Source organism: Myripristis murdjan, chromosome 12, assembly GCF_902150065.1.
Source record: "Myripristis murdjan chromosome 12, fMyrMur1.1, whole genome shotgun sequence".
Taxonomy (NCBI): domain Eukaryota; kingdom Metazoa; phylum Chordata; class Actinopteri; order Holocentriformes; family Holocentridae; genus Myripristis; species Myripristis murdjan.
This window is the reverse complement of record NC_043991.1, coordinates 20,699,638-20,725,873: the sequence shown is the minus strand read 5'-3', so window position 1 is coordinate 20,725,873 and position 26,236 is coordinate 20,699,638. Positions and strand designations below refer to the sequence as shown.

At 41.6% G+C, this 26,236-nt stretch overlaps 1 protein-coding gene across 1 annotated transcript in view; it reads left to right on the top strand.

Annotated features, from left to right (window-relative positions):
• Positions 1–26,236, top strand: part of ric1 (RIC1 homolog, RAB6A GEF complex partner 1) — a 58,402-nt gene that overhangs the window by 11,011 nt on the left and 21,155 nt on the right. The window contains 5 exon segments of the mRNA XM_030066139.1: positions 532–639; positions 18,934–19,013; positions 21,724–21,831; positions 24,349–24,494; positions 25,294–25,430. Coding sequence (XP_029921999.1) covers positions 532–639; positions 18,934–19,013; positions 21,724–21,831; positions 24,349–24,494; positions 25,294–25,430 — 579 coding nt within the window.

The following is a 26,236-nucleotide window of genomic DNA, read 5'->3' as shown; positions in this document are numbered from 1 at the left end:
TAATTTGGCAGGTTGGAGCAGAGCTCATTTCATTTTCACTTCCCTCAAGCTTCACAACACCGCTAAATACAGATGGGTGCCACTCATGAAGCAGCCCACATATTGTCAGCAGTTTTGCAACTAGGGCTGAATAATTTGGTTAAAAAAACATATTGTGGTTAATTTTGCAGATATTGTTGTTATGACATGATTCATGATTTTAGTAGGAATGATAATATTGGCGTTATAATTTTCATGTTCACTGAAAAAGTGACTGGAATGATGGTGATGTGATTTTTGGTGGGGTCTGTGTCAATCAAACATGGTTTCTTAAACATCCACCACAGCTTCACATGGAGTTTACATGTGCATGGAAGGTTCTGTCTGTGTATGTGAATGAGATGTACTTTTCATTAAAGCGCATAATCTCCATGTGAGGACTTTGCTGTGCATGTTTGTTTTTAGGACAATATGTTACGCTGTAGATGGCTGTAAATTGCCCTATATTTAAAATGTGCATCTCCTTTCCCACACCCTCTCCCCTGCCCACAGCCCAGCGTTTTGATTGTCAGCTATATCGAGTCGGCAAAGGCAGCGGCCCAGTTTGGCTTCTATCAGAAGGCAGAATGGAAACCAGACGACTCCATGATAGCTGTGGCGGTGAGTACTCAACTCGTCCATCTCTCTTCCTGATTTGCTCTGTCTCTTGTTATTTCATCATGATCACACACATGCACACACACCATCTTTACACCTGGAGTAAACATTCCCCTTCGATGATCAGAGTGTAATTGGATATCCCTTAACGCGTAAAAATACAAGCGTTAATGTGCTAAAGTACCACTGAGGACCGATTGTAATCCAATCAAGTGAATTACCTCCAGAGGTAGTCAGGGACTTATTGTCACCGCACTGAACAAGTTTAAAAACAAGCCCATTGTTAAACTGCAGACAATAAGAAATGCATTGGATCCACAAACATTAAGTTAAGTATTCATGCTTTGTGTCTGCTATGTAGGCAGAAATATGTCACTAGTCTTGACTTTGTTTCCATATCCCTACTGTGAAGTCTTGGTACCGCTCAGGAGTGTTATGACAACTGCATGAAACAGTCTCATGCTCTGGTGTTGACTGTGGTGTTTCAGATGTCTAGCATGGCTTCTTCCCCTGTTCCCAAAGCAGGAAAAAGTGCACATCAAAACACAACACAGGCTTCTAATATCTGACAAATGATCTGCACCTGCAATTCCTCCGGTCTGTAAATGTTGGGGCGCAAAGTTGTGTGACTTTTGCACGAGAGAGTGCAATGGAGCCACACTGTTGGCTTGATATGGACTGTGTAGACAGAAAATTGTAAATTGTAAATGCATTTTGGATAAATTATATCCAGTCCAATCATATTCACAGTTTATGCCAGGTGTAAATGGGGCCTCTCTCCCTCTTCCCACCGGACCAGGCTGAATTGAGAATCTGCTCTCACCTTTTTGTTTGTACTTTGATCAGAGTTTGACCCCGGCTAGAAAATGCCTCAAGATTGATGGGTCAATCACTGGCGGGCCGGGTTATATTAGAATCCTTTTTAAAATGTATTTATTTAAGGACAGCGAGAAGTCCATCTACCCTTTTAGCATTTCATATTTATTTAGGCAGTTGTAGAGCAGAAGCAGAGACGGCGCAGGGGAGACACAGGAGACGGCGTTCTGGTGGGATTTGATCCAAGGCCAACAGGGATAGACATGTTTTTCTGCAGGGTGTGGACTCGACTGCTCACATGCTGAAAGGTTCAGGGAGAGATGGAGGCTGTAAGGACACACTACATGTGGGATTAGGGTTCAGTGCTAAATTTGCATGTATTGCACCGTAGAACATTTAGTTTATTAATTGCATTCAGACAATTGTGGAAAGGTGTGTCAGGCAGCTTCTGTAACAAGGTATTCTTGTGTTGTGCAGAATCCTTGAGCAGCAAATTGAGTTGCATGTCAAAGGAAATGTTTCATTTTATGCAAATTGAATAAATTCTGAAGTTAAGAATTTAATGTTAAATGTGAATAAATGGCAAGGAGCATCCCAGCACTGATTATTATTCATTAGCATTATGTAGACTATACAGCTCACAAGTTGAACTGATAACATACAAAGGAAATATTTTTGAAATCCCACTCCATCTGCGATTTAACTATCACATTAGCTCAGATTTTCAAATTCAGTCCATTTTTTCCATTTTTAATGTGATTAATAACACATCCCAGTTATATAAATGTCTGTCTAGATAATCTGGTTTTGCCTGCTAGTGAAAAAAGTTTAAGTTATAAGGACTTGTCCATGCTGAAGTGTAGATATGAGTGACCCTGACTTGTGACCCTGACCCCTTGCCCCTGAACTCCAACCTCATTATTCCAGGTCAGGCCCTCGGCTTGGTGTGTGTGCTACGCTAGGAAAGGATTACCTCTGTATAAAAGGATCTACCTACGTTAACTATTCTGAGAGAGCTAGGCACGGCCTCTTTCAGAAAACCTGGAGGGTTTAAAATGATGCAAAATGAAGGGTTCATTTTGCAAACAAAAACAAATTCACTTTGATATTGTGAAAGGGGGCAAAATGTGTTGGTTACCTACTTCAGTTTGTAGTGTGAAATGCCAATATCCACACATACTGACAAATATGCTGAGCTTAAGTACGCAGCCTGTATGAGCGGTTCCACCTCTTGATTCCGGGCCAAGAGAAACCCTGCACTATTTGCAGATAATATTAGTGCACCAACACTGGTCTCGGTCAGACACAGACAGCAGCATTTGATGGCCTCATACAGCAGTCATTCTGGTTATGTGCTTCTTGTTGTTGTTGTTGCTTGTTGTTTTTAGTTGCGTGGTGCTGGGCTGACCCTCAGTGCCACCACTTTGCACCATTGTTTCCATCTGCTGTTGCCATGACAGTGCTAGTTAGTCGTCCACATGTATAACAATGGAGTTATAGGCTGATTTCAGGTTGCGTTGTGTGTCTGCATCTTCAGGAACAGTGAGAGAGAAGTACTTGTGAAAGATAAACTGAGGAAGAGAGTGAGAGGGGAACTGAGTTGAGGATGTCTGCCATCCAGCCTTTCCATCTGATTTGTGTCCCCGGGGCAGCAGAGTACATCACCACGCAGCACCACGCTTATTGAGATCTTACTTATTTGCAGGGTGGAATGTTAAGCACCCTTATCAGCTGTAGTCCCTGGTAATGAGTCCTGTCAGTGTTGAAGTAATGTCTCACCATGTGCTCTGAGTTTAGAGTAGAAACAAAAGGATGCAGAATCTGTTGTGTAAAATGTGGTTAACCTAAAACCAGGTTATTGACTGTGATTTGATGATAACATCAAAATGTATGGATGGTTTGTAACTGTATGCCAGATAAGGCTGGGTGTTTTCAAGGGCCTCACCATACAATATGCAGCATGATACAAGCGTCATGTCACAATATGTTGAATATTTAAAGAAAACGAATACCTGCGTTGATATGATAAACTGACTTACACACTGACTTAAACAATTTCATTCAAAATTCCCATTCCAGTATATTAAAATAGAATAAGCACAATACACTTACTTAACACAAGTATAAATGTCATAACATCACCTGGAGATGAAAGTCACGGACAGTCAGGGAATTCTGCATTTGAGTGCATACTGAGAACAGGATCTGCTGCGTCCTACAATCAAAGCCTCCAGTCTCCCATTTCCAGCAAAATAATCCCGGGGAATCCTGAACTCGTAGGTGATTACGCTCAGTCAGATTGTTATTTTCTCTCCTCTCACCGCAAACCAGGAACGTTAGCACGCGGTGTGACGGAAGAATCTGGTTGAGTAATCTCACACAAGGCAAGTGGCTGAGTCAGCAGATGACTCAATCAGCCTCCAAAGGCCGTGTGATCAGCAGCACAGAGGGCAACCACCAAGACCAGATCAGAGGCAGACAGCCTCAAAGCAAACCACACACAGAGGAGCAATTCATTTGTATCTGTTGGACAAATGCGCCACTGTGTGTGTGTGTGTGTGTGTGTGTGTGTGTGTGTGTGTGTGTGTGTGTGTGTGAAATGTGGGAACTGTCTGTGATCTTAAAAAATGTGACAGTTGGCCATTTAAAAGTTCATCAACATGCATTTTTTATGATTGTATTAGATGTGAACAAAGCAGCTTAATATTTGCTTTCACCTTAGTGTTTTCTTGTTGTTGTTTTTTTTTTAAGATTTGCCTTACACACACTTTGCCACACTCATTAAATAAAAGCAAAGTCACATAATAAATGTAATTGGTGACTTAGATGACATGGGAGTTCACTGTAATGTGCCTTATTTCCCTCTTTTCTTCTCCTTTTCTTCAAATACATCAAGTCCAATTAATCCTAAGTCTCTTTGCCCACACTATGCCAGGAAATCCTATCAAGGACAGGAGCTGCTGCTCAGAAGTCAGTGTGGGAGGAGGCACGGGTTGTTTCTCCCAAAACAGTAGTTTGTCCTTGAAGTGATTTGCTTTGGTGCTGACAGAGGTCACCGCAGCACACACACACTCACACACTCACACACTCACACGCACACATCATGCAGAGGTATTCTTTCAGCAAGACAAGTTAATATTGTGGAGTGTTCACAGCAGAAAGGCAATTATACGCCCAAAGGGGAAGTGTAGGAAACAAATCTGTGCTTTGATCGGAAATACCACAAAAATTGTACTTTGGGGGCACAGCAGTGGGGATAGAGAGCCTTGGGAAAAACCAAGAATTGAAATTGTAAAAGTACACTCGAGTGGGCATTGCCGTAGCTGTCATGTTCATATGAATGGAGTTGGTGAAAGTGCCCCATAAATGTCCTCAAGTCAGTAAGAAAGCACTCTGGAGAAGAAATTCATCGGTCTTTCCTCTGATTCATTGTAAATGTATCATGTCATGTCATTAGTCAGTGAAAAACCAAAATGTAGGTTTGTGTTTATAAATAAAAATGATCCAATTTTACCAAGTGGGTCTGTAAAATTTCGTCTTGTAGGGTAAAAGTAATGTAGTTTGCAACTTCCTGCTCTCAAACATGTAGCTCAAGAAATGGCAAGAGGCCACGATAGGAGGTGAACTCCTCACAGTATTAGCACCGCAACCTCTCTCCGACTGTCCCTTTCCTTTTCTCTCTCATCTCTACCTCATACAGTGAGGCCAAAGTACACATGAATGAATGCTGTGAATGTGTCTGGGAAAGCAATAACTCAAGCTCAGTCCCAGGCCCGAGCAGCCAAACACAACAGGGAGCAGGTGCAGGAGTTAAAAATACCAGCGCACACTGTTTCCCTCACCTCCTGGGCTCCAGACACACTGTGTGTTTCTGATTCCTGACTGGTAAAAAATGTATTGAGATGTCATGTGGGAGGTGGCTGTACGCTGTGAGTGAGGGACTGTGTGTGTGTGTGTGTGTGTGTGTGTGTGCGTGCATGTGAGTGTGTGTGTGCGTGCATGTGCGTGTGTGTCTGTGTGTGTGTGTGTACTCATGTTGTACATGTTTGTACAGTTCATGTGTCTGGCAAAAATCTGCAGTTCACATTTACACAATATCTGTCATTCCCAGCTGAAAGCCCTTTATAATGCAAACACAGTTGCATAAGTCGTGGGCCGCATGTGGGCCGCAGCTGTAGCTGTAACGAAGCGCTCTTACCCCCATAATCCTCTAGTCTCTGATGATTAACTCAACTTTGATACTCATTTAATCATATTTGATTTGCCCCGGTGTGTGGGTATGCCTGTTCTTGCTGGTTTTTGTTTATTTATTTATTTTGACAGCTTATTTTCCATCATTTTTTTCAATGTTTGTTGCCCACTGCAAGCCAGGTCTGATAGCTTTTTCACAGTGAGAGAGTTGAGGTCCCTAGGGATCAGTTTTCAAAACAAATTAAATCCTGGACAACAAGTACAACTGTCTGTGTGAGTCTGCATAAGCAGCGAGTCAGAATCAAACAGGAAATGTAAAGGCAGCAGTCGGGTTAAAGTCCAAGAAACGGTGAAGATGTAAGCACCCGCCTTTGTTTCAGTTTGCGTTGCCACAGCGTGCAGTGGAAACCGAGTCATACTGAGATCTGTCGGCTACCGGCTTCAAACTGTAGCGCAGCCTCGTCTCTGTTGTGTATCAAAGAAGTTGCTGAAATTACGATCAGTTCATGGCTGAGCACTAACAAAACGGAGCCAAGTGTCTGCACAGAAAGAAACAGGCAGTCTGGAGATTTAATTTGCGTTGCTGTAAACAAGAGATGCACCAGTCAGGTTATTTAGGGCCAGTTTCATTCAGCAGTTTAGTAACATTATTTAATTTCCAGTCAGAATGATGCATTACACATCATATAAAAAAGATTTAATTTCAAGTTTAGTTTAAGCTTGCCTGACAGTGCTCCTCGAGCCATTTGTAAATAACGTGTTGTTTTCATTGAAACCAGTGACTTTGGTGTTTACTCACCTTGTCCCTGGTAAAGTGTGTAAAAAAATTTTTTGAGCTGGCAAAGACTGTCACATGGCAGATACTCAAAACTAATCACTTTGCAACTGATGGGCCCATTCTCTGCTGTAAAATAAAAACCCATATTCACTTATGGTCACATGAGTAGAAGTAATTGATGTAAGCCTATAATGTGATTCAAATTCCTGTGAAATTTTACACTGATCAGTACTGTAGACTGCACTGAAGAAAGAAATGCACACAAACTCAGCATCCTCTCGGTCACGACTCACAGTCTATGTGAATCGCTGAGACGCCTCACTGACAACAGATATGTTTCACAATGAGGGAGCAAGGTTGAATTTTGCCTCTGTACGGCAGGCTTGATTTTTCTGCCTGTCTCATTCTTCTAAGGCAGTGACTTTATCACAGCTGCCTGCAGCACAAGGCACGGTGTGACCGGAGATTTATTTTCCGTGAAAGGGCTGTGTGTTTTGCTTTCACACCACACAAAGAAGTTCACACAGTTTGTTTGGGTTTTTCCGTTCAGTTATGTCTTAAACATGACACACACACACACACACATGCTCTCTGGGGAAAGAGCTGACTCAGGTTTAAAATCCAGATAGAATTTACATTCCAGAGGCAGAGCGTGGGGCAGATAGCTGGGACTGACCACTGCTCTCCCTCTGCCTCCCACCTTCTCCAGTAGCAAACAGGCTCCAAGTATTTCTCCTGACCTCAAGTAGCAGTTGTGCTGAGACCTGCAGTTCAAACTAAACCCACTGGAATGTCACTTCTGATTCCATGCTCTTATACTACATTTTTTCAGCGGTGTAAAGTGAAACTCCATGAGTAATATAGTGCTATTAATAGTTTTAATTGGTATCAGAAACTTGCTGGCACACATGCACGTTGACTTTCCGCTGGTATTTCGTCAGCCGACCTTTCACTAATTTTCTAGTACAGTGTTTTCATTAATATTCGAGGAAATCGAGCAGGCTGTGTGTTGCTCTGACTAGCTGCTAGTTTTTTGTTTTTTTCTTGGAGAGGCCCTCGCAAACTTTTCTCACCCTTGCTGGTATTTAGCTTCTCATATAATTGCAGGCTGTAGACTTGGAGAAGGGGACGCAGTAAAGGCCACATTTGCCCAGGCAGTAGTCCTCACTACAACTGCCAGCTGTTTACCAGATGTTTGGCCGCTCACACACCCTGCAGACCCAGAGGCTAACGTAATCACCCTCCTAAACCACAGCTAGCTCTATCTTTAGCTGTGTGTGTGTGTGTGTGAGAGAGAGAGAGAGAGAGAGAGAGAGGGAGGGAGGGAGGGAGAGAGTGGGAGAGAGAGAAGGAGCAAGAGAGAGGGAGCGAGGCAGAGAAAGAGGAGGGGAGACAGTTTGTGTGGTAGGAGTTAAAAAAGGATGAAGCTCTTCAAAACAGGGGAAATACTTTTCGCCATTTAATTCTTTTTCTGTGTGTCTTGGTTTCTGTCCGAGGCCATAGTGTTCCCTCTCCGTTTTTAGACTCTCGCTCTGCAGCGCTCGGGGCATAATAAATGAGAACTTCATACACAGTACAATCAGCATCGCATTCAAGTGTTTTTTCACCAAGGAACCTTTTTCACTGACTAAGAATTCACTTGGTGCAAGCAAATCATCGTCAGGCGTGTATAAATGGTAAATAATTAGCTGGCGTAAACATAAGTTTAAAAATGAAAAGGCAAAGGAAGTATGTATGCCAGTGCTTTGCCTGGCTTTTGCAGTTTGAATGATAACATCACTAACTGTGCAAGGTTCTTGTGGTTTGGAAGGTGTAGCAGCTCGCACAAATCATCCAACACTACCAGTTTGCCACAATAAAAGTGTAAAAATTTGCTGTGTTCTGCTTAAACCGGCTAATCCACCTTTTCTGTTGCATTTCAGGGATTTTGTGCACAATGCAGTCGTGTATGCATTGTGTATGCACACACACCACAAAGATACTCGCAGTGTTGAACAGGTTAAGTAACTGTACACCACAGAGGGTTTTTTTTTTTTTTTTTTTTGGTTTTGACTGAAACATTTACTTCGGTGCATTAACAAATGTTTTTCAAAATTCCAGTTTTATCTTCAGTGCCTTGCTGTGTGTTGTCATTTTTCTTTTGATGATAATGCCAGTGTTCTCAACAGGGATAAATAGCTATCTAGTTACCTGTCTACCTACTTAGTTGCTTGCCTTCCTACATACTTAAATAATTTAGGTAAGTTTAGCACGGCCAGCTAGTGAAGAGGTGTTTGTGTGAGTTGTCAGCGACTTTGCTGGCATGTCCCGAGCTCCTATAATAAGCTCTGCAGAATAATATTCTGATGGTGCCGATGGAGAGACGTCATAAGTCTGGTCAGGTTTCAGTGAGGACAACCTGACAGCACTGTGCTTCCTAACATCTGATTAGACACCGCAGTTGACAGCCGTTTCACTTCTGCATACTGCCACTACGTGCTTATGCATTGTTTATGCTTGTCTGCAGTTCATGTTGCTGTCGTTGCCCAGCAGTGGAGAACAGGTTGGACTTTATCAACATCTGTGATGGCTTGTTGTCAGTTGTGAATCTTGTTTTTGACCAGTAGGGTTTTTTTTTTTTGCATTGCATTGCATTTACTAGCATCCACTGAAATTTCCATTATTTGTGAGACTCGGATAAAATGTTCCTGAAGTGCACTACAGAGGCTTCCACAACCTGTTTACATGCACATAACAAAGACTTCCAATTGCCCTTACCCTGACGATGACGTTCTGCTGACTTGGCACTTTCCCTCACCATCGTTCATTCTACAAACAAGCCTGAACAAGAGTAGTTAGTAGTTGACTTTTTGACTGCCTTTTCAACTCGTTTGTGCTTTTACAGCAGTGCCTCTCCAAACCTGCCAATCCTTTGATGTTTCCTTAGGTCGAAAGTACCATGAAGCGGTAACGATTAGCCTAAATATTAAGGAAGGGCCAGATGACAAGGGGAGAGAAGTGTTGCTCAAGAGGGCCAGAGGTCTAGTCTTGAATCAGATAATTATTATCAGGTCTCCTGTGTGCCACTCCTGTACCCATTATCTCCAGTGGAATTTGAATTGAAGGGGACCTGCACCCTGCTGACTGTGAGAGAGTCCTGCAGACGTGGCACGCATCTCAATTGTGGCTTCTTCCCTTTATCTCCCACTTCCTTGTATCCACAGATTTTTCACCGATCTGACAAGACAAGGTGAAATAAACTTAAGCATAGATCCATGAAAGGAAGAATGGTGCTGTGAAAGCTTTCATGTATCAAACCAAAGATGAAAGGGAAGAGATGCCGAGAAAGAGCCACTTAAAGACTACTGAAGTTCATCCCAGGTTGCAAATAATGTTCACACCCCTCCCCCCTCCTCTTTTATGCTTCAATTAGATTCCCTGCCTACCGTGAACGACATGCTTCTGAAGGTACAGTAGCTGGCTGGTTACCCTCACACTTCCTCACTGTGCCCCCACCGTCCCCCCTCTGGGAATGGAAGCCGTGTGGGAGGAATATGAAGGATCAATGGGAAGGTTCTTGCATTCACACAGTTGAAGGTTAAGGCTGCATTAAGAATGTGATTATAATACAATGCCTGATACTTGGATGCCAATTTGATATGTATTGTGATTCTATTTAACCATATTGTGCGATTTTGGATTACCTTTTTGTAAAACACTGGACTATAGAAAACACCTGAGTCATACTTTCAAAGACATTTTTCATGAGCATGTCAAATTTACTTTGCGCTTTTAACCTTTGCATATCATTTATTTAAATTGTGGAGGCACAGCATGAATCTCCCTTTTTTTGTCTTTTACTTTTTAATTCCTGTGACGATAGGCTTGATTCTCACGACGCTGCACCAAAGACCTGGAAATAAATTTTGTTTGAAAAGGTCACATGACCATCTGTAGTGTTGTGAGCAGGGTTATTTGCTGCCTTGATAAAAAGTAAAAATATACATAAAATAAGGGCAACGTATGGCTTTAGGGTCAGCATGGTGATATAAAAGTCGTCCAAAAAAAGTATTGTATAAGGGAACTGATTTTTTACCTATTCATAATATCTCTCCAGAGAATCATCAAACATAAATTTCCTCCAAGTCAGGAGAAACTTCACTAAGTTCTAAGCATGATGATGAAAATGTTTCACTAGAGTATATAGGTGATTCCTATCCTTTATTAAATTGGGAGACGAGCCTGTCTCCCATCCAGGTGTGAAGAGAGCAGCAGTGGTTGCAGTGAGTGAAGTGAGAGTGAAGCAGTGATTCAGTCTGGCCTCTACGACCCCGTTCACACTTTGTTTTAACATCCATCTTGGGATGATGGCAAATGGACAGTGCTTAGTACAGGAGTGAATGGGGTACAGTGGAGACAGATTGTGATCTGATCACTATGGCCCTGTTCACACCTGGCATTAAAATGCATCTTGGGTGATCCGATCACAAGTGCTCTAAGTTCAGGTGTGAATGCACCCAAGACGCATTGAGAGCGCATTGAAATCTGATCCCTGAGACGGCATTCGGAGGTGGTCTGGGATGTATATGGCCACATTCTCTTAGCAGTGTGTACATGAACGTGCCAAGGGCCACATTGCAGGGCCGCCTAATCAACTGACATTGATTGTGTAGTATAAGTATGTATGTAGTAGAAGTATGTATCATTCACATGCCAGTGGTGTCATAGTTTTTAAGAATTTCCCAGTTTGGGATCAATAAAGTAAATCTATCTATCTATCTATCTATCTATCTATCTATCTATCTATCTGTCTATTTATCTGTCTATCTATCCACCTATCATATTAAAGTTCGAAACAACAAGAAGCAACAACAGGCAAAATGAATTCTCATGGATTTCGAGTACACACGAAACACACTGATTACCATTTGGACCAGGGCTAGGCACTGGAACTGCATTCCTGCCTCCCACTGGTTTAAAAAAAATGCATTTTGTCTTTTCAAATGGAAATGATGTACATGTTTATTTGCATATAGAGCAGGGAAGTAAGATCCAGTCGAGCTGCATGTGGAGACACATTCTAATACTAAGTGTGAACTGTTGTACTTAGAGCTGTCCACTTGTGATCAAACCACCCAAGACACATGTTAATGCCAGGTGTGAACTGAGCCTCAGACCACCTTCAGAGGTGCTCAGGAACACATTGTACCATATCACATTTGTAGTGTGAATGCTAATGTGTCCTGATGGGTCCCTGACCAAATCAGAAGACCATGTAGTTGCTTTGTGCAAGAGAGGAGTGTTTGACAGAGCTAGCTTTCAGTGGGGAAATTCAAATTTGTGTGATTTTTTTTTTTTTTTTTTTTTTGCTCTGAGATGAATGTTTTCTCTTTGTGAAATCCAAAAAAGTAGAGAGCCTGGGCACAACTGCTTTGTGAGATAGGGAGTAGGATGTGTGGGGAATACTGGGTAGATATTGAAAACAAGGAATATGGAAGTTAGGAGGAAGGAATGACAGGAGCTAGTTGGAGGGAGCCACAGAGTAATCAAAGAAATATGAGTATGAAAAGAAAAGATTGAAGTAATTCTGACAGATATGAGGTCGCTCACAGTCTCATCCAATCACAAGTGGTCACTGGAGATGCAATTTCCCATACCAATTCAGTCTAAACTGATGGATAATGGGAAGCAGGGCATGTTTAGCCTATAGATTACGACCGTTTCAGTGATCCTAGTTTAGATATGCAGAGTACATTCGTATTTCTGCTGCATGAGGATGTTAGGCTGCAATAACTAGGCCACTGTAGAGTGATTGTGCCCTGCTGTTATCATGTGCACTATATATAGTGCTAACGTGACTATGATTAACTCACTCTTTGTTTTTTTGGTAGTTAGTCCAATGCTCAGTGATCTTGTATGACACATGGAAGTCAGTGCAGTAGTTAAATGGTATTGCCTAAATCCAATAATCCCACTATCTTTTATTTGTGCTGTAAATTCAGCTACTTAAAGGCTGTGATACATGGAATACAATGTACAAATTTATCCAGTAGCTATGACAACACTGTTCCTTTTGTTGCAGCTTTCTTCCTTGCAGCCTACTGTTTAATACACATCGACTTTTTAAATGTATTTTTTAATTACCCATTTGGCATGCTTTATCAAGGAAAGGAAGCAGTGCTCGTCTTTTATGCCACAATATATTGCCCATCTCTGATTGTTTTTCCTCTCCATGTAACGCCAATCTACTGTTTCTTAAGAGATGTTATTATTTCAGTCCAAATTATTTGATCAGGAAAGCATTCTAGCTTCCAACAGCATGTAAACTAGCTGAGCTGAAGTCATCAAATCAGCCACACAGTCAGCCTTTTCTTCTTCTTTTCAAAATCTGATTTGTTTTTACCCTGTCAGCAGAAAGTGCAGAAAGAAAGATTTGTTAATGTCTCACTTGCATGGAAACCTAGATGTTTCATGTTTCATAAATCTAGGTGTTTTCATGTTTTTAGCTGATGCGAGGCCTAATTTAATGTAAATTTAAAAGATGCATGCCCACACAGCTGCTCTTCAGCACGGTTGAGTTGTGTGTTGCCTGAGGCCAGCGGGAAGCCACATGTAGGAGGGCGAGGTTGGCGTCCCAGATTTAATTGATGTTTATGGTTGTTAGTGTTTGCGATTTAAATAATAAAAGACCTGTGAAGATTGTGCTTTCATGTTCATGTGTGCAGTGTGTTGTTGTCATGGTGTTTGGTAGGCCAGCAGGAGCAATGAAATCTCCTTTAATTTGAGCCTGCAGAAATTTGACATATGATGGTTCAGTCTGTATGTGACTGATAGATAGTAGTGACATGCCTGCCTGGTTACATATTTCCTCCTTGAATGTCCCGCTGGTCAGGAAGATGAGAGCAGACAGCACCTGGACATGTGGAAGGACAGGCAGGGACCTTTTTGTTCCTCTGTTCAGATATGGCTCCGGGATGTTGTAGAGATCCGGGAGAATTGTCATAAGTAGTTTTCATTTCACTCAGAAAACTGAACTGTCCCTACAGATGCTCTCTCTCCTCAAAGGCGGTTTGGCAGTTGTGCCACAGTCAGGTTTGGCTGCATACTTGTGGGCACTAATATAGTAGTTAATCACCTTGGCTTGATCAAATATGTATCAAGTTGGAGCAGGAAGTCTTTTTATGTCTAGAAATTTGTTTTATATGTTTGTGAATGTTGTTTTTGTAATATGTTTTTGTTAATATGACTGCTTGGAGACTACGGGCCCTATCTTGCGCCAGACTCCCTAAACCCGCTATTTGCGGATTTAGGATTTAGGAAGAGGCGTTCCCCCGTAAAAGTTGCTATCTTGTGCACCTCCCGCTATCCGCAAAACACCTCCGCTACCCACTATATTATGTATAGGCGTGTTCTGGGTGTTACGCCAGTTAAACCAATCAGTGTGCCAGGTGCCATTGCCTTTAAGGGCAGGATGCGCTATCCTAAATCCTAAATCCTAAATCCGCGATGGAGAGAGGGAGGTAGATTTTCTCAGGGCTTCTACTGAGGCTAAAGCAAGTTGGCTATATATACATATTATATATTTTATTATAGGCGAGTTAATTCGGGAGGTGGAGCCACATGTGTCCAAGTGGACGTGTCACAAGGTTGTACTGATTGAGTAAAATCCCCGGGCCACACCACACACACACAAGAGGCAGAGGGGGAACTATGTGTAAACTAATTTATTGACAAGGTAGACTGGGCAAATAAAATATTAAAAATAAAAATATAGCACAGCTGCTGGCTTATGATAAAACAATAAAACGTGCCTGCGTAAGTGTCCAATTAAAACAGTCTTTCCTCTAAACAGTCTATATGAGTAATATACTCAGTCCATTCCGGCGGCGTCCCGGTATCAGTCCGACCGTGTGCGTGGCGAGGCTCCGTCGGGGCGCGCATTGAAGCCGCCTGGGCGCGCTCTCGTAACAGCCCAAACTTTAGGGATAGCGGATAGCGGATGGTCCTGGCCACCCGCTATCCGCTATCCCTAAAGTGTGTGCGCAAGATAGCAACTTTAGGGACAGCGCATGAAACACACCCACGGACACACCTCCAGGCGCAAAGACGGAGTCGGCATAACGGATAGCGGGTAGCGGGTGGCGCAAGATACCGTTTAGGGATAGCGGAAGTTCCTAAATCCGCAATTTGCGGGTAGCGGGTAGTGGCAGCGGATAGCGGGTGGCACAAGATAGGGCCCTACGTGTTGATTTTGCATGAAGAATATAACCTGTTCATACTTCCAGAGAACTACCTACTAAAGAATAACTTCAGGAAAGAAAAAAAGATGAAACTCATTCTATAACAATTTATAAGTGTATTTCAGAGTAAAATCCAATTGTATACACATATCATGAGACCCAAGATCATAAATCCCAGAAAACATCTGGGGAGTAGTGTATCTTTGTTTTCAGTTTTTGTTGTTCAGGTTTTGTACAGTTATTTGCTTGTTATTGTCACTTATTTCACTGGAGTTAGTGTCTCTTTCAGGTTTAGGGTTTCTTTTATTGATTCTAAGCATCTTGTTTTGGCTGAATTGGTAGGCTTTGTCCCATCACTGTTGCAAACTAAAACTCACGCTGACCATATGTACAGCTCCTCTAGGTTTGATTGCTGTGTGTCTATGTGTGTGTGTAGGAGAGGGCTGAAAGTGAGCACCACTGTGATAGCTGTGTCCTAAAGCAGTTGACTCATTTCTCTCAGCAGTGAAAAGCAAGTCAAGATTAGAAAAGAAGTTCAAAAAAAGGGGACTGACTTCAGGCACATTTGCACAGAGCAGTAAAGTAGCTTAAAAAGCCTTTAGAAGAATTAGGGCATATCGAGGTATAAAAGACACTGACCGCTTCCAGCCACACAGGGTCTTCATCAGGGCACAGATCTGTCAAGTACAGAAAGATGTAGAAGAGCAGTTCATCCCAAAAACATAAATCTGTAATTATCTTCTCACCTTTATGTCACCCCTGGTGAGCAAGGAAACTAGAAATGCATTAAAAATAGTGCAACCACACAGCACACCTCAGCTTTCTCCAAAACAACTGAAATCAAAGGGGACGTGTCAACAAAGACACAAAATTACAAATTCCAGTGATCCTTTTATACCTTTATAACATTTTCCATATCTCTGATTGATTCTTAGAAAGGAGCACAATGCCATTTGACCTCCACTGGTGTGGAAAAAACATGCAGTATTATCAATCCATAAAAATGACTCAGTGAATAATGTGTGCAGCCCCCACACAGATTTGAAGTGTTCTCTTTTCAAAACAAAGACTACATTATTTGAAGAAGCCAATGCTCGTTTATTATGGAATATTTTAAAAAAGTAACACTTTTTTCACCTTGACTTGAAAAAAATAGGAACATTTATGAAAACCACATGAACTGCTGACATTTTTGTCTTTTTTTTTTTTTTTTTTTTTTAATGGCTCTTAACAGTGATTGGCATAGAGCTCCAAGGCGGCTGATGGGTTTAGCAGGCCTGCTTTTGGCACTCTGTCCTCTCTCAGGCTGCTGCTGTTCTTTTCTAGCCAAGCTTCCTGTTGCCAGTCGCAGCTCCACACTCACTGGTTTTACTCTCTGGTTTGGGTTTTTGTTGGTGCTGTGACGCTGTGCTGGCCTGCCACCAGCAGCAGCGCCACCACACTAGAAATGTCAAGGGTTACTCCAGGGCAGTGCCACCAGCCACTGGCACAGTGTCCCCATACAATGAATCTAAACTGGACAAAACACAGTGGAGCTAATAGAGGAACTGTGGTTTGTATGTTGAGTAACTTTGGTAGTTGGTGGATGTGAGCAGCTGTAATGCAAAAGAAAAAAAAAAAGCTGCTGTTGTGAAATGGTGGCACATTAATGCTGACAGAGGAGTCTAGATCAAGTGTTGTCTCATCTTTCATGCTACAGTCTCAGTTTCTTTCCCTGACAAAGCTGTGTGTACGTGTGTGTGTGTGTGTGTGTGTGTGTGTGTGTGTGTGTGTGTGTGTGTGTGTGTTTGGGATTTCCACAAAGTATATCAGTTACAAATCTTTTGTTTTTGATCAGTTAATCTCATTGATATAAAGATCTCTTTTAAGAAATACAACAAAAATGAAAATAAACAATTAGCACTCATTTAAAGCATACATGCATGATAAAAAGCAATCACAAACATTGTAGGAAATGTGAAATGTTGCTTTAACATCATTGAGGTTGCCAAAAACTGAATAAAAATGCAGTTTCTTCCAAGGTTTTTAGTACATGGAGGTTGTCTGGCCAACTTAAGAATTTATAGCTGGAGTTTTTAGCACCAAGCTGTCCTCTGATCTCACACCATGATTAATTGATTTAAAAGTCAGAGATGTGAGGTACGAGGGAAACTTTAGAAGTAAGGCCCTATAGATAATTAGAACGCAGTGGATTTCCCATGTTGTAGTCAAACACAGGCCAACGTTTTGATCTAGAGTGATCAGTGATTTAGATCACATACATATTCAGTGCAGAGGACTGAAGTACTGCAGTGGATTGGTTTATAGTAGAAGCGACAGCATTCAAATACTAAATGACTTCATTATAAAATATAGACATGACTGTATTGTAGCAATGATTTGCTGTTTTTTGGATAAAAATTGTGTTGTTGTTTTATTTTCTCAGCTTTGGGTTGGCAGTCCCACGTGGGTCTTGGATGGTAACCTGCTGTTTAGCCATATTCCAAGGTGCTTGTTATTGTACTTGTGTGAAGTTTAGTGTGGATGATACTTAACGTGTGGACACAAAGAGTGGCAGCAGTTGCAGAGGTAGTGTAGTGAAGACTTTACATTTTGTTTTGTCTGAAGTAAAGCAGATTTGAGACTGATGAGTGATATCTAGAGAGCTTCAAAGGCTGCCTGTAGTTAGTTCTGGTTTGGAGAGGGGCCTGTGGCATGCAAGATGGTATCATCAGCGTAAAAAGGACATCATAATGTTTATCTGTTGGTACTCTCAGGAGAAGCTGTTTGGGAATAGAGAGTTCCTTTGCTGGGACATTCCTAAAATGTATCCTTTGTTCACGATTTTGCAGCAGTGTTTCCCCTGAATGTTTTGCTAACCACGGCAGTGACGGCGTTGCAGATATTTGTCTTCATAGGTTCCATCCAGGAGACTCTGCTAGCAAGAAAGGTTTTAATGTAAACACGAAACACCCTAAGACACTGGTTCTCAAACTTTTTTCAAAAATGTACCCCTTTAAAATATTTTTTCACCCAGGAACTCCCTTACTAGGGCAAAATAATTTGTGGGGAAAAAAAAGCTTATATGAAGAGTCCAGTACACACACATTTGACACCTGCAGGAAACCCAGAGGGAATACTGAATATAAAATGTGATTTGTTAATCTACATTTACATTTTATTGAACTTATTATAGCATAAGCTAATTATTTTAGGAATTATGCATTACAGATATTTTTTTTTAAAAATCTCACGTACTCCCTACAGTATTCCAACGTACCTCTGGGGTACACATACCTTCGTTTGAGAACCACTGCCCTAAGATATATAGCTGCACCACAAAAATGATGCAGCCACGTATTGCAATATAATTTTCTGTAATTCTGTTTTGACTCTAGCTCCTGTAGCCCCTTGTATTGATATGGTTTGTTTATGCACTTTATTTTCATGGTATGGTATGAGACTTACATTTTAGTGCACTGTGATAAGTGCATTGTGCTAAATCTGTTTTTAACAAATTTGAATATAAATGTTTAGGCTTGTTAAATTGTTTTTAGTCCATTTGTCACCTGATTTGATATGTTGTATATGTTGTTATTCTAACCAGGTGTTGTGCAGTAGGTTTCAGTTTAACATTTTTAATCAATTCTGTTCTATGACAAAAGTCTCTGCATGCATCAGGTATTAATAACAATTAGGAGGTCCTGTTCTATTATAAAAAATACAGGTGGCTTGTGAAACATTGAAAGCTGCAAGTGATCTTCGCATCACACCTGCCACTTAGACATGTGGACAAAAGATTTCTGTGAGTTTCCCTCCTGCGTATTGTCCCTTATTTATAATGCAGCGGGCCTTGCGAGTGAATGGAAACAGTCAGTGGCAGGAGAGAGCGGTCTGAGTCTGTCTGGGTGCAACGAGACACGTTCACACTCCCATCAGCAGTAACACCACACTCAGCACACTGATCATCACTTATTCCCTCCTTGTGTCCATCTCTGAGATAAACTCCCTCACTCACTGTGTTCTCTTTTCTCTCTTAAAAGGTAATGTTTGGGGACAATGTATGATTTTTTTTTTTATATTATATCTTTGACAGGTCCCTGTTCCCTTTTTGGTCCCTATTTTCTCTCATAGTATTACTCATCACTCTATCTTTCTGAAAAGGCAATACTGACTGGACATGTAATTTTCACCTTCTCTCTCTCTCTCTCTTCCCCCCTCTCTCTCTCTGTCACATCTTTCTGTCTAACAGAATAATGGATGAATAACCATGAATGGTGTTTTTCTAATGATAATCTCTCTCTTTTTCCTAAGGCTGCAAAAGGCTACATCCTCTTGTTTGACGTGCTGGGTGGAGGAGATGACAAGTACCTCTACGAGCCTGTTTACCCAAAGTAAGACACACACACACCCACACACACCCACACACACACACACACACACAGCAGTTTAAAGTAGCTCAGAAATTAACAACAAGCGTCAAATTCTAGCCCGACTGAAAGCTTGGCTCTAGTTCCACAGGAAAGTAGTCCTGTTCAGTCGGTGAGCAGTGATTTGGAATTAGAAATGGCTTTGTTACATGAGGAAGAAGAGCTAATCTGTCTTGACATTAATAAAAAGGGGAAGATCACACCAGATGAGAAGATGGTCTCTATGAATTCTGCAATAGATTGGCCACCCGATTTAATCAACCAATTTTGTTTCCAAATACCTCAGTTGCTGTTAACCAACCAATAAATGATCATTGGTCTGTGTTTCCAAACAAAAAAAAAATGTGGAAGCCAAGTGCTGCTCCACATATATCGTAGCCATGTCATCAGCAGAAAACAATTAAAAAAAATCCACTCTGACTTTTTGTTTTAATGAAAAGTGATGCTTGCAAATTCAAAGTTTGTCTCTTGGCTTTTATCTTAAATACTGTATATTGAATTATATATAGCTTGAGGGCCTTGTCACAAGTTATACTTTATTACAGGCAACCGTTTTCTAAGCCACAAGGAAATGTAATTGGCAAAATATGGGTAGAATCTAATGGGAAACAACACTCTTAACAAGAGACAGCAGTTACAGTTAGTATCAAAAAATAACATTTTTCTTTAAAAGCAAATAAATAAATAAAATCAGCATTGGCCAATCTAGAGAAGAAAAAAAATAGGTGATAGGTATCGGCCTCAAAAATCTGAATCAGAGCATCAGCATTGGTCTGTCTTTGGCTTTCTCCATCTTTTTGTCCAAATTTGCAGAAACCAACTGGAAACACACTTATCACTGTATTGATCATCATGATGTGATATTGTCCGGTATTTTGGATTTTGTTATATCATGATAAGCATAGGTGGTGTCTTTTCCTGGATTTAACGGCTGCATTACAGTAAAGAGATGCAGTTTTCTTAAAAATTGATCATAAAACTTATTTGACTGTTGTAGCTGTTTTATTAGTTGCATCTAGTTGCATCATCATATCCACACTGCTGATGATTATTTATGAAGAATCTGTTGTGTGAAAATGTCTTATCAAAGCACCAGTATTCATCCCATCAATATTGTCACAATATTGATATTGAGGTATTCGGCCAGAGATGTTGTGATATTTAATTTTGTCCTTATCGCCCGGTCCCAGGGTGTAATTTCAAGTGGACCAGTCAGTCACAGCTCTTGAAGTCTTGCGTCACCTCGCATGTAGTTTGCTTTTCAAAGAGGAGCTTTTAAGCAGACGCTGCAGACACTTGCGGCGTAGTGATGTCAACATTTTCACAATAAGCCATAAATTATCCTTTACAACAGAGAGGCTACAACATTCACAAGCCATTTGCTTCCTACCTTTGTAACCAACTCTGATGTGTGTGTGTGTATGTGTATGCCTGTGTGTATGTAAATTGGCTGCACTGTATGACTCAGCAGCACACCCTCAAGCTGAGGTGAGGCTGGGCCACATCATCATACTAGGATCAAGAGATGGAGAGAAACAGAGAGTGTCTGACTCAAGGTGGATGTTTGGTTTGTCCACACAGAGGTCTTGCTTTGCACTAGTGTTCGAGTTAGGTAAACCATCAGGCCTAATGCTGCATCTGACTCAGCCATTTATATGCATGTGTACATGGCGGTGGGCGATGTGTTTGTGTGGTGCTGGTGTTTTTGAAGCACTTGGCTAATCCTCAGAAAAAGATACTTTGAAGTTTTGAATTTTAGTCTGTTTTGATTGTGTGTTTGACTGCATAATGTGACAGATACTTGAGATGAAAAATAACAGGTCGAAATGAACATTTGTGAATGAATTCCCTCATCCAGTCCTCCCCTAGACTTTCTCCCCTGACAACATCCTTTCCAGAGAACTTTTCTTCATAAGATACGATCTGAGCTATTGTTGTCAGATGAGCGTCATGGGCTGCCACAAAGCTAATTGACCTGCCTGCAGATATCTGGCTTCCCTCTCGCATGTATGACCTGACGAAGGCACGTCTGTACACGGCCACCTCATGCTGAACGCAGGCTTTGTTTTCGAGCCTCCATTGTGTGTGTATGTGTGTGTATGTGTGTGCGTGGCACATTCCTGCACAGCATAGCTGCAAAGTTGAGACAAGTCTGGGCTTATTGAGTGAACTTCTTATAGTCTGTGTTGGGGAAAAAATATGTGACCCACACATTGCCACTAGGTTGGATTACATTCTGTATATTTCATTTTTTTTCTAGTAAAACTAATGAAGGTAGTATACCCTAATTAGTTTTACCCTGGGCACCCTGGATAGTATATCAGCAGATAATCGTTATTGTGATATACAACTAGATATTGTCTGGGATTTTGGATATTGTAATATTGTAGTAGCGTGTTGTGTTGTGTGTTCCTGGTTTTAAAGGCTTCTTTACAGTAAAGGGATGCAATTTTCTGAACTCATCAGACTGTTCTAGGTTGTGTCTACCTGCTTGGTCATCATATCCATATTACTAATGATTGCTAATTAAAAATTTCACTGTGCACAGATGTTATGAAAGTATCAATATCATCACAATATCCATAACAACGTAGATGGTCAAACTGTTGTGATATTTGATTTTGTCCATATCGCCCACCTCTAACACTGATGTGTGTGTGTGTGTTGTGCACAGAGGGAGTCCTCGGGTGAAGGTGACCCCGGGTTATAAGGAGGAGCAATGTGCCCCAGCTCTCTCTCTAGAGATGAAGAAACCTGTGGATCTGGAGGCTCCCATCACCAGGTACAAACCGTCTCACTCTCTGTTCCTCTGGATTTCTCTCACGTGTCTGCGACTTCCTGTCTCCCTTTCCCTCATACTCAGACACACACACACACACACACACACACACACACACACACACACACATACACACGGCCTCTTGGATGCATAAACACGCACATATGTGCTGAGAGTTGTGAATGTGCATAAACACTGACACACCAAAATGTACACTCACTGTTTATGTTGAAACAAGTTTCTTCTGTGAACTACAAGGAAGCAGCAGGAAGTGTGTTTGTTGACTGTCTGCTGCTGCATAACTTCACTGCTTCATATATTATTATGTGCATGGATTTCCTCTCCCTTTTCAAACCACTAATTTGCGGTTTAGGAAATGACATACAGGCAGTATGCCTCACATTTAAGTCTTTGAGAATTTCACAACTAAAATGTAAAATAAAATCTGGGTGATTCTAGCATGCTGTGGGTTTGCTGATTCCACTGATAGTCACCTCTACATTTTTTGAATTAAAAATGTGCCTCGTTCTGACCTCATCACTCGGTTTACATCTGGTTTGTTTCAGTCTGACAGTCGGGCAGTGGAAGTTAGCGGAATTTCTATTATTGTTTTGGCTGTGAGAAGTGGACCGCTCTTTGTGTTTGTTATCACGTTTTGCTTGAACCAGTGGCTGGAACCGTCCTTGCCTCCACTCAGGGAAAAGGCGGCCGTGGTGGTTAGAGATGGCTGAAGCACAAAGAACACAAAGTCCTCTGCCTCACACCGCTTTTACACCAAGCATGTGGGGCTTTATTTATCCTGGGACTATCTGTTCAGAAAAAGTAGGTGACACCCTTTACATTAGCAGAAGTCCCTCACCACATGTTCTCAACAAAAATACAGGTTTACTCAGTTACTGTTCATATAAGAAAATCATTAGTTTGAAAGCAATTTGTGATTGGGAAAAAGTGCAGGCTGAAATAAATAAGCTGTTGTGGAAAAATGATGGGGGATGTCATTTTAACCCATCAAACATGCAACTAAAACTTTAAATGCTGCATTTATATTTTTTGTTCGTTACACTGCTGTCAGAAGATTAGAGACTGATGGAAGGGTTCACTGATTGATTGGTGGATTACCAAACACTTTTGGCTCAAGTGTTCACCGCCGACTGGACTCAGGCCCGCACACATTCTGCTGGGCTCTTGGCAGCAGCGATCGGCGATAGGACCTGTTTATTCAAAGAATACCAAGACATTTTTTATATTTTAGGAATGTGAAATGCCAGAGCCTGAAGTTGTTTTTAAGCTTATCCGTAGAAGTCTGATGCGAGACCGTTTTAGCCTCAGACCGCTGCGAGAGGTTAACGTTCGGACGTGTTTTTCATCACCACTGTCATTTCACAGTCTTAATTAGACATCTGACTTCTTGTCTGTTGTATTTCACTTTAGGCTACTGAAAATAAAACTAGGATGGTGTTTTTCTCCTTTGCTTTCTTTAAAAAGTCTTACCAGCACAGGAAATAGTATATAAATAGTATATATTGATGTAAATTAGGAATGCTTGCAATGGTAACATGCCATTTCTAGATGCTAATTTGCGTAGTGAAGAAAAATAAAATTCAGATGTCAATGTATATATATGAAGGCCGAGGAACGACACAGCACACTAGAGGAGTCAGTTCTTTGCACTTTTCTCTTTGTCTTTGCTCCTCATTTCGGTTTTTAATTGCATCTTTTTTTGTGACCGAGCCTACATCCTCCAACTCAGCTCCTTTATTTACTGAATGACAAGAGTTTGCGCACCCCACCAATTTTCTTCCCGTCTTCTCCACCTTCGTTGCCTGTCATTTCTTCGTATTGTGCTCCCTGTTTCTGCCTCTCTGTTTGTCGCCGCGTGTCACGTCTCGCCCGCTGTCAGTTGATGAAGATTACTGGGTCGTCATTTGCATTGTGACACTCCGCCGGTGCAGCACAGGCACAGCTTGGTTGTGCAGGAGATGAGTGGGTGACTCCCGCTGTTCAAACGCTGAAAGTGGCTGCTCTTCCTCCACAGCGAGGCTCCGGTCTGCTTTATGCAGCCATCACTGTCCCTTCATTTCTCTCTGTTCTTCCTCCCTCTTCCTCCCCTTGTCGTAACCATCATGCCATCTTTGGTCGCAGATCTCCCATGCAGCCTGCTCTGTGGGAGACAATGCACTGCTTTATGGCTCCTGGGCGCACACACACTTGTTTGTTCCCTCATGTATTCGAAGACATTGAGACTTGGCACTGGCAGCTACATGGTCTCATCACAGCTGGCCAGCAAAACTTTCAGGCGTCACTCAGGAGGCACAGCTGGATGATGACTGCTCCTCTGTTTTCTCCCACTCTGGTTTTGTTTTCTTTCTCCTGCCCCCCCATCCTACCTGCCCTCCCTCTGTCCATTCTTTCTTTTACTCCCTCCACCTCCTCTTTTTGTCTCTCTTTTTTTTTGCTCTCAACATTCCTTTCCCTGTCTCCCCTCCCGGTCCTTATCCTCCTCTCTCTCCATCTCACCAGCCTGCAGTCCCTCCAGGAAGACCTGCTGGTGTGCACGGCAGACGGCTACCTCCACGTCCTGCACTGGGACGGTCTGGGTAGCAACGGACGCCGGGCCATCAGCCTCACTACCATCCCGTTCTCTCTGGACCTGCAGTCCGCTAGAGGTTGGCACATAGACAGGAGCAGACTCACACACACACACACATACATGTTTACAGACACAGGAAGGCAGCAGGCTGATTCCAGCTCACAGCACAAAGAGAAACTGAGAGTCACTTGCTAATGGTAGAAGATTTTATTCAGAATAGTTTCTTTATAAGCAAATAGCCTTGACATGCCAAAGGTTCTCTTCAGTGTTTGAATACACACACACACGCCTACACACACAGCTTCATGCAGATAAGGGTGTGAATCTCTGGCTGAACAGCAGTCAAACTCAGTTCATAAATCACTAGGTTTGATTTATGAACAGTTTTTCTTTTATGGAACATTGAAGTACAAGCTTGTGTTTGGATTTGAGGCAATGATTCGATTCGGTACTTTTAGTGAAAATTTTATATCAGTACATAAAAATGTACAGTAATGTTAGACTATCATTTTTGCTATGAAATATGAAAAAATCAGACAAAAGAATTACTTAAATATTATTTATTTAAAAAAAACGACACAAAAGATGCAAATCATAGTGTTATGTTAGATCAACACTACATTAAGTTGTTTTTGAATTGTGAATGATTTGATTTTAAGCTTCTCATATTGATTCAGGTCAAAGCAGTTCATTCAATATATTTCTCTTAGCCACCTCAACACACATGAAACACCTTTTTCTTACCTGTCAGACATCCACACACTCCCCAAAAGGCCTTTCATATCGCTCCATTTCCTCTTAAGATGGAATGTTTTTAACCTGTGTGTGTGTGTGTGTGTGTGTGTGTGTGTGTGTGTGTGTGTGTGTGTGTGTAGGTGGTCCGTCCCTTGATCTGGAGGGGGTGTATATCCGGTGTATGGAGTACTGCGTGACTCTGGACGGTTTTGCTGTGGTGCTAAGTGACGGACGCCTGGGCTTCATCACGCCACTCAGCAACACCATTACTGCAGATGTAAGTGTGCTCACACACACATTCGCTGCTGATGTGAGAACACACCCAGTCAGATGCATGCACAAACACACAGCTAATACAAGGACAAACACAGGATTACAGCTGATGTGAGGATATGTACACACACACACTCACAAACACGTCTAAAGTGAGGACAGTGCGTCACAGTCAACATTAAAGCTCAGTGCGTTTAGTGCTACATGAAGGCTTTCCCTTTGTTTGAAAATGTATTTATGATCGGTGGAATCAGATAATGTCCTGGAATTTTTAGATAGATCTGGGAACAAAAAGCATTCAGAAAATTGTTAAAATGCACAATACAATTCAGCGACATGTTGCAGCACTCAGCATAAACAACACGCTAATCTACATCACACACAGTAACTACAAATTTCATCGAATGTCGCAGTTAACATTGCTTTAAAATCACTAAAGAGTTTGGCAGAGCTTTGCAGTCTCTTTCATGTTTAAGGTGCACAATACCAGAAAGCACTTTTGCCAAGGTCAGCCTTAATGCGCAGATGACTTTGACTCTTCCCAGTCCTGTGATCTTGTACGGTAATTATTCTAATTTAACAACAGTAGAGATGTGTTGTATGGTGGGAGCTTCAGGAGACGTGCAGTTTCCTTTTTGCTGATGGATCATCAGGGTTTTATCTTGCTTGAGGACATATTTGAATCCTTTTCCTGTTGTATCAAAGTGAAAAAACGGGATTGAAAAACAAAACAAAACATTATCTTGAGTCTTAAAAGGACGATCCAGGCACTGCAGATATCAGCATTTATTGCTTTTATTTAAAGCCCTT